General features: G+C 39.3%; 2 protein-coding genes across 2 annotated transcripts in view; both read left to right on the forward strand.

The window, feature by feature from the left end:
* The window catches only part of LOC137758502 (protocadherin beta-4), a 114,674-nt gene that overhangs the window by 87,129 nt on the left and 11,304 nt on the right, over positions 1 to 16,241 (forward strand). The gene's annotated exons all lie outside the window — the stretch shown is intronic.
* On the forward strand, positions 2,024 to 4,702 carry LOC137758501 (protocadherin beta-15-like). The gene has a single exon (XM_068534519.1). It carries the CDS (start codon positions 2,187 to 2,189, stop codon positions 4,566 to 4,568), a length of 2,382 nt encoding a protein of 793 aa, XP_068390620.1. The 5' UTR covers positions 2,024 to 2,186; the 3' UTR covers positions 4,569 to 4,702.

Raw genomic sequence — 16,241 nt, forward strand, 5'->3', positions numbered from 1 at the left:
TCACAGTAGTATTAAGTGGAAAAAGACTGCAATTTATCCTATACTTAAAGGTGTTTTTTCTTATCAGCCTGCAGTATATAATATATATGAGTAGTATTGAAAGATTATTAGGTTATTTTAGGATATTTAAATAATAGATTCCTTTTGCGGTGTCTGTCTAGCCCACCCCATCTTTTTCTGGAAACTTCTCTCTTCAGTAAAAATGTACTGTTGCAGCCATGTTTATTTTATATGACCCATCTCCCTCTGTGATTTCAAACAACAAGACAAGGTGGTAGACATTACTGATCCAAACTGACCCAATCTGATTATCTATGCTTAAAAAAATGACTTTAGAAACTGGTTATAGTATCTCTGTTAGAAACTCAACAAGAAAGTGATAGCATGTTGGCTAAATACATGAAAGAAGCACAGAAAGCCAATCTACTTAGAGACAAAAAGGAAGGAGATGCCTCATTTTGGATTTTCCAGTCGCTCCCAAATGTGCTTTCTCTCTTGAGCTTTTGGAAATAAATACGAAATTTTTAAATAAATTTCCCTCTAAATAAGATAGCTAAGTGGATTTGTTCTCTAATCAAAAGCACTTTTAGATATGCTTCCATGGATTGGACCTTACTATTAATTTGAGATGTTAAAAATTGTGGTTTTCATATTAATGTAATATTTAGGATCAAAAGGCTGTGGAATATTAGTAGTCTATAAGGGACAAGAACAAGCGTTTGTTAGAATATACAATTTTGAGAAGAATTGATGGATATATCCAAACTGTACAGTCTTTGGAGTGTTTAATAGAAATTAGAAATTCTTAGAAAATTCTACTATATAAGTTTTTGAATATCATTAGTGTCATAATAGCTTTACTGCAAAATAACACTGATAATGTAAACTGTGTTCTAAGAGATGTATGCCTTATTTGTAGGCTCATTATAGCCTTGTTATTATGTTCTTTCTTTTTTATAATATATTCCTTTGCTTAGGGGAACCAGGGTATTTTGTCATTCAGTGAAAAAACATTTTAGATCATTTTGAATTATTTCAAATTACTATTCAAAGCAGCATAGAAAAAAAGTCACTTGAGAACATGCTGTCTTGTTTATTTAGCTCATACAATGAACTAGGATGTTAGCAAAACGGGGCTTCTACATTAGGAGGAGAATCCATCTATCAGAATTGTAAAATTAATTTATTCATTGATCTATTTAGCAAATATTTGTTGAGTATCTACTAGGTGCCAGGAACTATTGTAGATGTTGATGGATGTAGAAGTGAACAAAACAAAGTTCTTAAACTCAAGGGTGACATAGAAAAGAAAGAATTAAATGTGTACATATATGCTGTATAAGATGGTGACCAATGCTAGGGAGAAAAAGCAGGAGGAGGTATGGGAGCTGCCCTCATATGCATTTTTCCACAGTTTGAAAGTTTCATAAAATCATAAAATCTCAGACCTTATGTAGAAAGGGTATTATAAATTGGAATGAACTAATAGCTTTTTCCTTGATGTGATTCAACCAATGGAAACCACAATTCTGGCACATAGGGTGCCTAGAATTTGAAAGGAAATCTAGAGGAATTCAAACTTTTTGCTGAGAGAACTTTAAGAAATCACATAGGTATATATGGTTATTTTTACAAGATGACTGATCACTTTTAAGTCTTCTTTCACTTCTCAGTTCTCCTCAGAATACCCCACCCAGACGACAGGTTCTAGAAGATAGGGACAATGTCTGGATTGCTTACTGATGTATTTCAGAGCCTAGTACATAGATATCAGTCACACTCCTTTGAATGAAGGAATGAGTAGTTATAATTGCATGGTTTTCTGATTACATCATCTCCCCCAAACCATTTCCAAACTCCTAACAGCCATCTAGATTATTATATACAGAGAGAATGCAATGGCAGCAATTCTTTTCGAAGACAACGCATGATGGCGCTGCAGGCTAAGACGTCAAAAAAAAAAAAAAAAAAAAAAAAAGCCCAGGAAATGCTACGAACTCTACCTCAGATCTCCAGCGGAAGAGAAAAACCTGTAAGCAAAGCTCAGGACCAAAAACTCTAGGGAATGCTGCTCGCCGACATTTCTGGACAGGTTACCCACTGGGAGATCCACCACTGTCTCAGTCCCATTGCTACCTAAGGTAGAGCTGGCCCCTGTTCCTGGAAAGGCGTTTGTGGGAGTAAAGATGGAGGCCGGAGGGGAGCGCTTTCCTAAACAAAGGCAAGTCCTGATTCTCTTTCTCTTGCTGGGAGTGGCTCTGGCAGGCTGGGAATCCCGTCGCTATTTCGTGATGGAGGAAACTGAGAGCGGCTCCTTTGTGGCCAATCTTGCTAAGGACCTGGGGCTGGGAGTGGGGGAGCTAGCTGCGCGAGAAGCCCGGGTGGTCTCCGAGGACAACGAACCCTGGTTGCAGCTTGATCTACAGACTGGGGAGTTGATATTAAGTGAGAAACTGGACCGGGAGGAGATGTGCGGCCCCACAGATCCATGTGTAATGCATTTCCAAGTGTTACTGAAAAAGCCACTGGGAGTATTTCGAGCTGAGCTACTGGTGAGAGACATAAACGATCATTCTCCTGAGTTTCCTGAAAAAGAAATGACGCTGAAAATCCTAGAGACTAGCCCTCCTGGGACCGTGTTTCCGCTGAAAACAGCTCAGGATTTGGACGTGGGCAACAACAACATCCAAAACTACAATATCAGTCACAACTCTTACTTCCATGTTTCCACCCGCAACTGGGGGGACGGCAGGAAATACCCAGAGCTGGTGCTGGACAAAGAGCTGGATCGCGAAGAGCAGGCCGAGCTCAGATTAACCCTCACAGCGCTGGATGGCGGCTCTCCGCCCAGGTCTGGCACCGCCCAGGTCCGAATCTTGGTCTTGGACGTTAATGACAACGCCCCTGAGTTTGCACAGACGCACTACCAGGTGCAGGTCCCAGAGAACAGCCCTGTAGGCACCCTAGTTGTCAAGGTCTCAGCTAGGGATTTGGACACTGGAACAAACGGAGAAATATCATATTCTCTTTTTTATAGCTCTCAAGAGATAAGCACAACTTTTGAGCTAAGCAGCATTTCAGGAGAAGTTCGACTAATTAAAAAACTAGATTTTGAGACAATATCTTCATATGAGCTGTATATAGATGCGTCTGATGGTGGGGGACTTTCTGGAAAATGCTCTGTCTCCATTGAGGTGATGGATGTTAACGATAACTCCCCAGAACTAACTATTTCATCACTTACCAGCCCCATTCCTGAAAATTCCCCCGAGACAGAAGTGGCCCTGTTTAGGATTCGAGACCGAGACTCAGGGGACAACGGAAGGATGACTTGCTCCATCCAGGATGATCTCCCCTTCCTCCTGAAACCATCTGCAGAGAATTTCTACACCCTAGTAACAAATGGGGCGCTGGACAGAGAGAGTAAAGCCCAATATAATATCACCATCACCGTCACAGATATGGGGACACCGAGACTGAAAACCCAGCACAACATAACCGTACTGGTGTGCGACGTCAACGACAACGCCCCCGCCTTCACCCAGACCTCCTACACCCTGTCCGTCCGCGAGAACAACAGCCCCGCCCTGCACATCGGCACCGTCCGCGCCACAGACAGAGACGCGGGCGCCAACGCCCAGGTCACCTACTCGCTGCTGCCGCCCCTCGACGCGCACGTGCCCCTGGCCTCCCTGGTGTCCATCAACCCGGACAACGGCCACCTGTTCGCCCTGAGGTCCCTGGACTACGAGGCCCTGCGGGCGTTCGAGTTCCGCGTGGGCGCCGCCGACCGCGGCTCGCCCGCGCTCAGCAGCCAGGCGCTGGTGCGCGTGCTCGTGGCGGACGACAACGACAACGCGCCCTTCGTGCTGTACCCGCTGCAGAACGCCTCGGCGCCCTGCACCGAGCTGGTGCCCAGGGCGGCCGAGGCGGGCTACCTGGTGACCAAGGTGGTGGCGGTGGACGGCGACTCGGGCCAGAACGCCTGGCTCTCGTACCAGCTGCTCAAGGCCACGGAGCCCGGGCTGTTCGGCGTGTGGGCGCACAACGGCGAGGTGCGCACGGCCCGGCTGCTGAGCGAGCGCGACGCGGCCAAGCACAGGCTGGTGGTGCTGGTCAAGGACAACGGCGAGCCGCCGCTGTCGGCCAGCGTCACGCTGCACGTGCTGCTGGTGGGCGGCTTCTCGCAGCCCTACCTGCCGGCCCCGGAAGCGGAAGCGGCGGACGCGGCGCCCGCCGCCCCGCTCACCGTCTACCTGGTGGTCGCCTTGGCGTCGGTGTCGTCGCTCTTCCTCTTCTCGGTGCTGGTGTTCGTCGCGGTGCGGCTGTGCAGGCGGGGCGGGGCGGCCTCGGTGGGTCGCTGCTCGGTGCCCGAGGGCCCCTTTCCGGGCCACCTGGTGGACGTCAGCGGCACGGGGACCCTGTCCCAGAGCTACCAGTACGAGGTGTGTCTGACGGGAGGCTCTGGGAGTAATGAGTTCAAATTCTTGAAGCCTGTCTTCCACAATATTCTAGAATCGGACCTTGGGAGGAAGTCAGAAGGAAGTTCAGCCTTTCAGAATAGTTAGGTATCTGAAACTTCCCCACTGCGTACATTAGTTTTGTCTCCTACACCTTTCCCTTTTTTAACCTAGTAGTAATCTTTAATGCTACTTATCTTTCTTCTTTTCTAGTTTTTCTTAGTAATACTACTCATTGTTTTGTTGGCCTGTTTGTCCTATAATTATTTTTACAATTTATTGTTAGTAAAAATTTTTTATCAGGAAATTTCATATTTCTGATTAAACTTTTAGTATTTATTTCTAAATGATAATATGAAAGTTAGCCCCTCAGAATAAAAGTAACTCTAACTTTAAAAGTATATTTCTCACTATATGACACTACATAAAAATGTCTGATCCCTTTTTATCAAACTTCATTTTTTAATTACTGGAAGTTTTTTATGTTTTTATTATTTACACAGTTAGACTTGTCTATAACCTCTCTTCTGTTTGGAGTGGAATCAATTTATGTTTACTTATGTCCAATTGCTTCCAAGCTCTGTTTGGATTTTTGTTTTACCAATAGGCAGCGACATGTATAATTTCATGCTATTTATTTCAAAAATCATACTTGTAATCATTAGACTTTCACTCTGAAATATTGCATATGTTATCTCATGCAAGTATATATTTATCATCTATTCTTTCTCATCTAAATTAATTTTGAAAACACTTGTAAGTTCTTCCTTATATCTAACTGAAGTTGTGACCCTGTTAAAGAGTTTACTGATACCAGGTTGACTATGTTTAAGGAGTTCTTTAGACGTGACCAAGTAATGCATTGCCTTCAATTGTCCCTTGCTGTTGGAGACGAATTCTCAAGTGAGCTCCAAACTCTGGGCCTAGAGGAGCTTTTGATGACACAGCATTCCAATATCTGCTTGCCTTTGGATGACGACATTGTTCTGGTTAATAGGGAATTTGAAAGAAAATGCATTGTAGAATTAATATTACTTAACCAAAGAAAACTTAGTAAAGGATATGTTGGTGAGGGAGTTGAATGATTTGAAGAAATAATTAGCTCTGTTGTCAGGACTCCTATCTCCAGGAGCCTCATAAGTGGATACTATAGAATGGTGTGGTTGGCAGAGTAATGGCCCCCTAAAGACATCCACATTCTAATCCCTGGAACCTGTGAATATTCTGTGTTGTATTGCAAAAGGAAATTAAGGTTCAGAGGAATTAAGGTCGCTAATCAGTTAGTCTTAAAATAGGGAGAGTATCCTAGATGATCTGGATGGGCCTGATTCAGTCAGTTGAAAGGCCTTAGAGCAGAGCTGAGTCTTCCCTGAGATGAAGAAATTCTGACTGTGGGCAGCAGCTTCTCATGCCCCAGACTTCCAGCCTGCTCTTTCTAATTGCCTGCTCTACAGATTTTGGACTTTCCTAGCCAGCTCACCCAACCAAGTAAGTCACTTCCTTGCAATAAATCTCTTAATATATATCTCCTGCTGGTTCTGTTTCTCTGGTTGAACCCTGACTGATACAGATTTTGGTACCTGGAAGTGGAGTGCTGCTGTAACAAATAACTAAAAATACAGAAATTGCTTTGGAATTGAGCAGCAGGCATAGGCTGGAAGAATTTTGAAGCGCATGATGGAAAAAGCCTAGATTGCTTTGGACAGACTGTTAGTTGAAATACAGATGTTAATAACTCTGCTAGCGAAGACTCAGAGGGAAGTAAGGAGTATGGTGGAGAAAACATATATTGCCTTATAGAGTACCTAAATCAAAACCTTAGGAGACTTGGTAGTAATGTGGATGTTACTTGGTAGTAATATGGTAGTAATATGGATGTTCCCTGGTGGCACAGTGGTTAAGACTCCGCCTGCCAATGCAGGGGACAGGGGTTCGAGCCCTGGTCCAGAAAGATCCCACATGCCGCGGAGCAACTAAGCCCGTGTGCCACAACTACTGAGCCTGTGCTCTAGAGCCCGCGAGCCACAACTACTGAAGCCTGCGCGCCTAGAGCCTGTGCTCTGCAACAAGAGAAGCCACCGCAGCGAGAAGCCCATGCACTCTGTGCACCGCAACGAAGAGTAGTCCCTGCTCGCCGTAACTAGAGAAAGCCCGTGCACAGCAACAAAGACCCAACACAGCCAAAAATAAATAAATTTAAAAAAAGTTTTTAAAAAAGTTTAAAGTCACTGCTGATGAAGGCTCAGAAAGAAATGAGGAAAATGTTCTTGGAAACTGGAGGAAATGGAATCCTTGCTACATAGTGGCTGAAAACTTAGCTGAATTGTGTCCTGCAGTGGAAATGTGAGAGTAAAAGGACTTGTAAGCAATGAACTTGGATATTTAGCTGAGGAGATTTGGGCTGAGGAAGCATGGGTTGAAAGTGCAGCGTGGTTTCTTCTTGCTGCTTATAGTAAAATGTGAGAAGAATGAAACAGATTGAGAGAAGGACTGTTAAGCAAAAAGGAACCAGAATATGATGATTTGAGAAATTCTCAGCCTATTCAGATTGTAAAAGATGCTAAAATTAGGAAAGTGTGTTCTGGAGAGAAAGCCAAGGATGTCACAGGTGTACACTACTTGTACTAGGCATACACATTGAGACGATACTATAATGAGATGTGATCTTTGAGGACCTTAAATATGTTTTTTTATGTGGGATGGATGTGAATCTTTGGGGACCAGAGGGTGGACTGTGGTAGGGAGAATAATGGCCCCACAAAGTATCTATGTCCTAATCTCTGGAACCTGTAAAATCTTACGTTATGTGGCAAAGGGGAATTAAAGTTGCAGATGGAATTAAGGTTGATAATCAGCTAACCTTATAAGGAGATGACCCTAGATTATCCAGATGGGTCCAGTGTAGTCACAAGAGCCTTTAATAAGAGTGGAAGTGGGAAACAGAAAAGTCAGTATCAGAGTGATGTTCTGTGAAAAAGACTGAACCAGCCATTACTGAGTTTGAAGATAGAAGGGAGCCACAAATGAGGGAATGCAGACAGCCTCTAGAAGCTAGAAAAGGCAAGAAAATGTATTCTCCCTTAAAGTCTCCAGAAAGGAATATAGTTCTACCTTAACTTTAGCCCAGTTTAACTTCTGACCTCCAGAATGGTAAGATAATAAATTTGTGTTGTTAAGCCACTAAGTTTATGGTAATTTGTTACAGCAGCTATAGGACATGAATACAAATGGCTACCAACAAAGCCATTTCCAAGCCCATTTTTCTTTGCCTTCCCCTACTCTAGGCCAAAATATTCATATTCCCGTAATCTCTTGCAGGTAGGAGTGTCATATAACTCCGTTATTGCTACTGATGTAAAAGTATAATTGGGAATTGGGCTTAAGGGAAATATTTTTGAAAGGGCTAATCTGAGGTGGCATGTTCCTTAGGACTGCCCATTTTCCTTTTTCTTAACTGGCATGGGTATTGATGAGTAAGCCTTGAGTTGAAGCAGACAACTTGGCAACCATGAGATGAATACCCTAGAACAAAGGTTATATACTAAGTATGATAAGATGGAAAGGCCCTGAATTTCTTACAGCATTGTCAAGCTGCTGCAACACCTCTATGCTACCTTCTCCCAGGCTTTATGTTGCACTTTATAAATAAACCCCTATGTGATTAAACAACTGTAGTCAGTTTTTCTGTTGATTACAGACAAATGCATTCCAAGCTGCCACATCTCTCCTCCTCGTGAGAAAGGTTGATTTACACAGTTGTCTGACTAGGTCCTATGTTGTCTGTTTAAGATGTATGAGATGCTTTTCAGAAAAATAGTTTTACCTTCCCTTAGGTGTTATCAAGGGACAGTACTCTGAGTTACTATGGCTGACTTTATATCTTTACTCAGTCATTTCTCAATTTGACTAATATAAACATACAAAGATAATTGAACTTTCAAAGGAATCTTCCTGGTTGGTAGCAACCCAAAAAGTTGAGTTTTGGAAAATAGAATGAGAAAGTGACCTGATAAATGCCAGCTATACTATTAACCTGCATCAGTGGTGTCCTTACAAGACGACTGGAAGTTTAGAACACTTGTTTCCCTCTCTGGCAGGGAAGTGGCACAGCCAAAAATTTTATTTAGTAAAATAAATTGACTAAATATGAGTCCTGAAAATCTTCATAAGCAGATCAGCAGTCTACATGTTTTGGTAGAATATGCCTGATGGAAGGATCAGAAATTCCTAACAACATTTTCAGTACACAGAGATGTGCGTTTTGAGGCCTCAGTGTGTCAGGAGCCATTACTCCTTTCCTGTCTTACTTTACAAATATTGGTAAAGTGTAGAATTTAAAGGCATCTCCAAAGGCTTCCTACTTACGTCTTTCTTGGACTGATCTGGCATACCTTGAAAAGGGCATTCCTTCCAGTTTATCAGCATAATCATGAAAAATCAATAAAAATCTATCATGATACATGATGGAATTGCCTCAAGAAGTTTTAGAACTCCTTAGCTTCACCCAGAGTGTTTGTGTATTTGTGTATGTTTGTATATGTGTACATTTGAGCGTGTGTGTATGTGTGTGTCTAGGGGAGTAGCTTTAGCAGATGGTAGAGGTGCATCTCTGGTATATATGCAGAGATATATACCAGAGTAACAGTGCTTTTCCATAGCTTTTCCACACTGTAAAGATATTTTTCCCTTTAGTGCATAAATGTATGTCATAAAATTGCCATTACTGGGACTTCCCTGGTGGCTCAGTCGTTAAGAATCCGCCTGCCAATGCAGGGGACACAGGTTCGATCCCTGGTCCGGGAAGATCCCACATGCCACAGAGCAACTAAGCCCATGTGCCACAACTACTGAACCTGCGCTCCAGGGCTCACGTGCCGCAACTACTGAAGCCTACGTGCCTGGAGCCCACGCTCTACAACAAGAAAGAAGCCACCACGATCAGAAGCCCACACACTGCAACGAAGAGTAGCCCCCACTCGCCACAACTAGAGAAAGCCCACGCGCAGCAATGAAGACCCAGCGCAGCCAAAAAAATAAAAAATAATAAAATTTAAAAAAATTAAAATTTGCATGGAAAAAGGAAATGTGATTTTAAAAATTTAAAAGTAAAATTGCCATTACTAACATATCCTAAAATAGATTATATTTACAAACTGAAGGATGTTTCTCTTTGTAAATTTAACAGTGCCAGCATTATTGGATCTAGAAGCTTAGTAGCCCTCTTGACCTTGAAGGAGCAGCCCAGGGGAGGGAAGTGTAGACCAGACTTGGTCCTTTTTTCCCCAGTGGGCTCAGGAAACAATAAAGTTGATGTCAGGATGTGTCAGGGCTGGAATTAGGGTGAGGCCAAGTTGTGCAAGTGTAGGGTTGGATCCTGTCTTTATTTAAAATATTAATATTTTGTTCATCATGAATTATTTCATTAAGTTTGACTTTTTAGAATATTGCATTAAGTAGTATCTATCTTTACTACTGAGTTTTTGGGTGACCCATTAATTTTGCTTCTGAGACGCTTCCCTTACCCTAGTCCTGGTCCTTTTGGTAGTTTCCATCTTGCCAGTTCAAATGGCCATCATAGCAGTAGTTTTGGTAGTCACAGCTGAAATCTGAGTGGTGAGATCTGAATCAAGTCCATCTCCATTCTGAATATGAGCTAGTAGCAGCAACAGTAGAAGAATACAAAGATCCAAGGAGATCTGACAAACTGGAGTCCTGCAGACTGGGAACGGAAGAGTACCTGTATGGCTGTGATTCATCAGGCAAACTGTTTATATGTTTTTCTTCCAGGTGGCATGCAGCAGTGTGAAAAGTGTTATCTATTGGGGGATAATATTTGCCACTTCATTGTTGAGAATTTTTGCATCTACGTTCATGAGAGATATTTGTCTCTCTATATTTTTTCATGTTATCCCCTTGTCAGGTTTAGTTTCAGGATTATACTGGTCTCATAAAATGAGTTGACGATTGTTTATTCCACCTCTCTTTTATGAAAGAGGTTGTGTAAGCTATTTATTATTTCTTCTTTATGTACTTGATAGAATTTACCAGAAACCATGTGTGGCTACCGTTCTCTTTGTGGGGAAATTTTGAATTGCAAACTGAACTTCTTAAATAGATATGCTGCAATTCCAGTTTTCTATTTCCTCTTGTGTCAGTTGGTAACTTGTGGTTTTTAAACAATTTGTCCATTTTACCCAAGATGTTAATACACTGGCATGAAGTTATTGATAATATTCCTTTATTATCTTTTCAATATATTTAGGATCTGTAGTGGTACCCCTCTTTCCTTCTAGTTATTGGTAAACATGTTTTCTCTCCTTTTGCCTTTATCAGTATTGCAGTGAGTATACCAATTTTATTAATCTTTCTTTTTTTAAACCAATCTTGTCTTTATTATTTTCCTATTACTTTCTGTTTTCTGGTTCACTGATTTACACTCATACGTTTTTATTTCTTTTCTTATACCTACTTCGGGTTTAGTTTTCTATTCTTTTTCTAGTTTCTCTGAAAGGTTAGATCGTTCACTCTTTTCTAATACAGATTAAAATATATAAATATATAATTTAAAGTTATAAATTTCTTTCTATGCATTAATTAAGCTGCATTTCACGAATTTTGATACATTGTGATTTTATTACCATTAAGTTTGAATTTATCTACAGTTTCCCTGTTGATTTCTTCTTTGATCTATTGCTTAACTAGAAGTATTGCTTAATTTCCAAATATCCAGGGATATTATTTTTGATATCCAAAATATTTCTGTTTTGGTCTGAGAACTTACTCTGTACAATTTCAGTCCTTTGAAATTTATTGAGTCTTGCTGTTTTGTTGTTATTATCTAACATATGGGTTGTCTTGATAAGTTTTGCATGTGTACTTGAAGGAAATGTGTATTCTACAGTTGTGGTGTGTAGTGTTCTGTAAATATCAATTAAACCAAATTGCTTTGATAATGTTTAAATATTCTTTATCCTTACCACATTTTCCTACAAGTTCTATCAATTGCTGAGAGAAAAATATTAATTCTTCAACTATAACTGTGTATTTGTCTGTTTCTTCTTTCAGTTCTAGCACTTTTTTAAACCTCATGTATTGTGAAGCTCTGTTAGATGTGCACATCAGTAGGATTATTTTATCTTCTTGTTGAATTGACATTAAGCACTATGAAACATCCCTTTTAGTTTCTAGTAATACTTTAAATCTGATATTAATAGAGTCATCCATATTTCTTATGCTTGGGGTTTGTATAATATATCTATTTTCATCCTTTTGCTTTCATCCTGTCTTTATATTTTAAGTTCATCTTTGGTAAACTACATAGAGTTGGATCTTGCTTTTTTTTCTCCAGTATTATCATTTCTGCCTTGTAATGGGAGAGTGTATTCTATTTATATTTAATATAATCATTTATATAATTGTGTCTATTGAATTTTTTAATTCACACTCTCTGTTTTCACTCCTTTGTTTTTTTGTTTTCTGTTTTCTTTTGGCTTAATTCTGTATTTTTTGGTATTCCATTTTATGTCCTAAATTGACTTTTTACCTGTAACATTTTGGGGGGTATTTCCTCTAAGAATAAGAATACACAGCCTTTACTTATCATGGTCTACCTTAACTTAGTATTATACTACTTCATCTACAATGTGAAAAGCTTCCTATTACGTAATTATCATCCTTTTTGCCATGGCACAGATCAGTTTCAGACACAGGAGAGATATTTAAGAATTCTTATGGTGGAGAATCTCTGTGAATAAAATCGAATTGGAAAATATTTCAGAAAAACCTTAAAATCTACTATGTGGAAGGTATTTCATACTGGAGAGAACTATAATGAGAGTAATCAATATGGAAAAGCCTTCAGCCTGTTTCCAAACTTAAATGTGCACAAGAGAACTCATACTGAAGAGAAATCCTGTGAATTCACTAGCTGTGTGACAGCCTTCATTAATCATTCACTTGTTAAGACACACTGAACACAACCCTAACAATGTTAGAAATGTAGAGAACGCTTCAGCTATTCTTTGTATCTTAGGATTCATGTGAAAATTCACACTGGAGAAGAATACTATGAATATATAAAATGTAGGAACGCTTCTATTCATTCTTCATGCATTGCTATACATGTAAGAACTCACAGTGGAAATAGGCTTTATATTTATATAATGTGAAAAAGCGTTCCATTTCTTTCATCTCTAAGAAAATGTGAAAACTCTCATTGGAGAAAAATTCTTTGAAGGTAAAAAATGTGGAAAAATCTTCAATTGTCCCTCATCCTTTAGTTGCAAATGTGAGAACTCATATTGAAAATATACCCAATGAATGTAAAAGAATGTGAGAAAGTTTTTATTTCTTCTACATCCCCTAAAGTACCTTTAAGAACTCGAATTGGAGAGAAGCATTATGAGTATAAGGAATGTGGGAAAACCTTCACTTATTCTTCGAAGATTACGAGTGAGAAAACAGCAAAAGTGAGCTCTATACATGTAAGGAATGCACAGTTCCCTTCCTCTTTTAGTAACCACATGAGTACAAATATTGGAGAGAGGCCCTATAATTGTAAACAATGTGACAAGTCCTTTTATTCTTCATATTTTACTGTACATGTGATAACACAAATTGGAGAGAAACACTGTGGATATATGAAATGCAGGAATGCCTTTGGCTGTTCCTCATCACTTAGGAAACTTGCAAGAACTCACACTGAAAAGAAATCCTATTAGTATTTGAAGTGTAGGAAAATCTTAACTTGTATCTAATTCTTTCAAAGCCGTGTGAAAATTCACATTAGAGAGAAACCATATAAGTGTAATAAGTGTGGGAAAGTATAATTCCTAACACTTTAGGGCATATATGAGAACACACACTGAAGAGAGACCATATAAATGTAAAGAATGTGGGAAAACCTTCAGGTCTTTCTCATTCTTTAGTCAGCAAGTGAGAACTCATACTGGGAGATAGGAATTTGAAGAATGTGGAAAATCCTTTAGTTTTCCCTAATACTCCAAAAACATATGAAAACTCACATTGGAGAGAAACCCAATGAATGCAATCAATGTGGGAAAACCTTCAGGTGCATCTCTTCTTTGTTAGGCATAAGGAAAGCAATACCAGAGGAGAAATTTTTTAAATGTTATAAATATGGACTTGCTTTATCAGTATCTCTCTCATCTTTGAAGTGATCCCCTAGCTCATAATTTATAGTTTTCATTTTCTAATATAAACCTCTATGGTAATAACTTGCTCCCAGTACTCTTTCAGCTATTTCACACAACTTTCAATATGTATTATTTTCATTGTGGTTCACCTATGTATATTGTCTCACTTCCATTGTGAAATCTCAGACTGAAGTAAAGTGTATTTTTTAATATGCAAGTAAGTGTATTTGAAATTAGCTTTGCTATTGTTTCTAATTAATTTCCACTATATGAAATGCATGTGGTCCTTGTGATATTGACTTTGGTACTTGTTGGGATTTTCTTCCTGGCCTACTGTGGCAGACCCTGGGATTTGCCTACCTGGTAGCTATTCTACCCTTCTTCCTTACTATGAAAACTTAGAAATTTTCAGGTTATTGACCTTAACTGTTGAGAGATGTATCTTAAGCATTTTGTGGCTAGTGTAGTATATAACAATTGTTTTGGTTAATAAGTAGTTGATACAAATTTAAAATGTTCAAAATTATCAAAAAAAAGATGGTTTCATCAGAGTCAGTAATTTAACCTTTTGTACTTTGCTCCTCCTTTAAGTTGGACACAACAATTCAAGTTGAAAAGAGAGAACTTGGAACCATGAGGGTGAAAGCTAGGGGTAATGATGGTTGTGCTGGATTATGTTATAGGAGGCTTAGAATTACATTTTCTAGAATCCTCTTGCTGTATGGTTAGAATTAGACAAAAGAGGAACCTACATGAGATTTGAAATGCAAAAATGAAGAAGCCATTAATCTCAAAATGATGTGGAAGTAGCAGATTGACAGACAGATCCAGAACTGTTCAGAAGTTCCAAACTTCAAGCTTATCTTCCTGACTACTGTCTTTGCAGAATAACATCAACCCTGAGCCAATCACAAGCACTTCAGTCGCCTCAGAGGTAGCAGTTTCCATAAACATCTCCATGAGCTCACCCTTCATGGTCCTACTTTGGTGGATAGATGTGCACAGCTGTTTGAATTTCCTTGCAAACTCAAAACTGTCCATTCAGGGCTTCCCTGGTGGCGCAGTGGTTGAGAATCTGCCTGCCAGTGCAGGGGACACGGGTTCGAGCCCTGGTCTGGGAAGATCCCACATGCCGCGGAGCGACTGGGCCCGTGAGCCACAATTACTGAGCCTGCGCGTCTGGAGCCTGTGCTCCGCAACAAGAGAGGCCGCGATAGTGAGAGGCCCGCACACCGCGATGAAGAATGGCCCCCACTTGCTGCAACTGGAGAAAGCCCTCACACAGAAACGAAGACCCAACACGGCCATAAATAAATAAATAAATAAATAAATAAATAAAATATTAAAAAAAAACTGTCCATTCATACCACTGTTTCAGAGTATTGTGTTTAGAGACTTTCTCCAATCCTCTGATTACCTCTTCTCCACCTTTGTGCAAGGTCTAATTTCTATAGTGAACACATAGTTCTCCTAATACTTCCAGTGACTCTGTTTTTCCTGAGTCATAAAATGCTGCAGCAAAAGAAAACAAATGAGTAAGTTTGCTCCCCTATTGCAATTGTTGAGTGGCTATACTATCCTTGTGTTGCCTATTTCTAGACTCTCCCAGGAGAGAAATAAGCCCCTTGCTGATTTGTGGGAATTTTATGTTAGTCAAAACAGAATGAAATTCCTAAATGATAAACATAGTATTGTTAAATTAAAACTATCAATGTAATTCACCATATTAACAAAATAAAGAACATATATATGATTATCTCAATAAATGCATAAAAAGTCTTTGAAAAATTCAAAATGCATTTTGTGAAAACTTTCAGCACACTAGAGGATGGGAATATCCTCACTGTGGTTTAAAAAAAAAACTACTAAAATCCTAAAGCTAACATCATACTTACTGGTAAAATACTGAATGCTTCCCCATAATATTAGAGACAAAGCCAGAAAGTTCTCACTCCTTCTGTTCAACATTATAATGGAAGATCTAGTCAATGTAAAAAGCCAGGAAAATAAGTAAAAGGTACAGATATTTAAGATATTTGTCTTTATTTACAGATGACCTAATTGCATATGTTGAAAATCCTAAAGAACCTACAAGAAAACTACTAGGACTAATGAGTAGATTTAGCAAGGTTGCAGAATATAAGACTAATATATAAAAATAAATTATGTGTCTATATAATCGCAAGTAACAAATGGAAAATAAAAGTTTAACGCTACCATTTACAATAGCATCAAAAAGATACATTAGGAATAGATTTAACTAAAGATGTGCAAGACTTCCACACTGAAAATTATAAAACATTGCAAACAGAAATTGAGAAGATTTAAATAAATGGAGAAATATACCATGTTCATGGATTGAAGACTCAAAACTTTTAACATGTTCACAATTACCAAAATGATCTCTAGAGAAATGGAACTCCAATCAAAATCCAAGTAGGCTGTTTTGTGGAAATTGGCAAGTGACAAGCAAATATATATATATATATTTTTTTTCAAGACATCTTGTATAGTTGCAATAATCAAGACAGTGAAGTATTGGCAAAAGGATCAATAAATAAACTAAATAAAGAGAAAATAATCAAGTTTTTTCTTTTTAGTATCATTACATATTCATGGCATCTAT

This window comes from Eschrichtius robustus, chromosome 2 (genome assembly GCF_028021215.1).
Source record: "Eschrichtius robustus isolate mEscRob2 chromosome 2, mEscRob2.pri, whole genome shotgun sequence".
Classification (NCBI taxonomy): domain Eukaryota; kingdom Metazoa; phylum Chordata; class Mammalia; order Artiodactyla; family Eschrichtiidae; genus Eschrichtius; species Eschrichtius robustus.

Bases quoted from the DNA above. Each gene is read 5' to 3' on its own strand.
- LOC137758501 (XM_068534519.1), top strand. From the start codon at position 2,187: ATGGAGGCCGGAGGGGAGCGCTTTCCTAAACAAAGGCAAGTCCTGATT.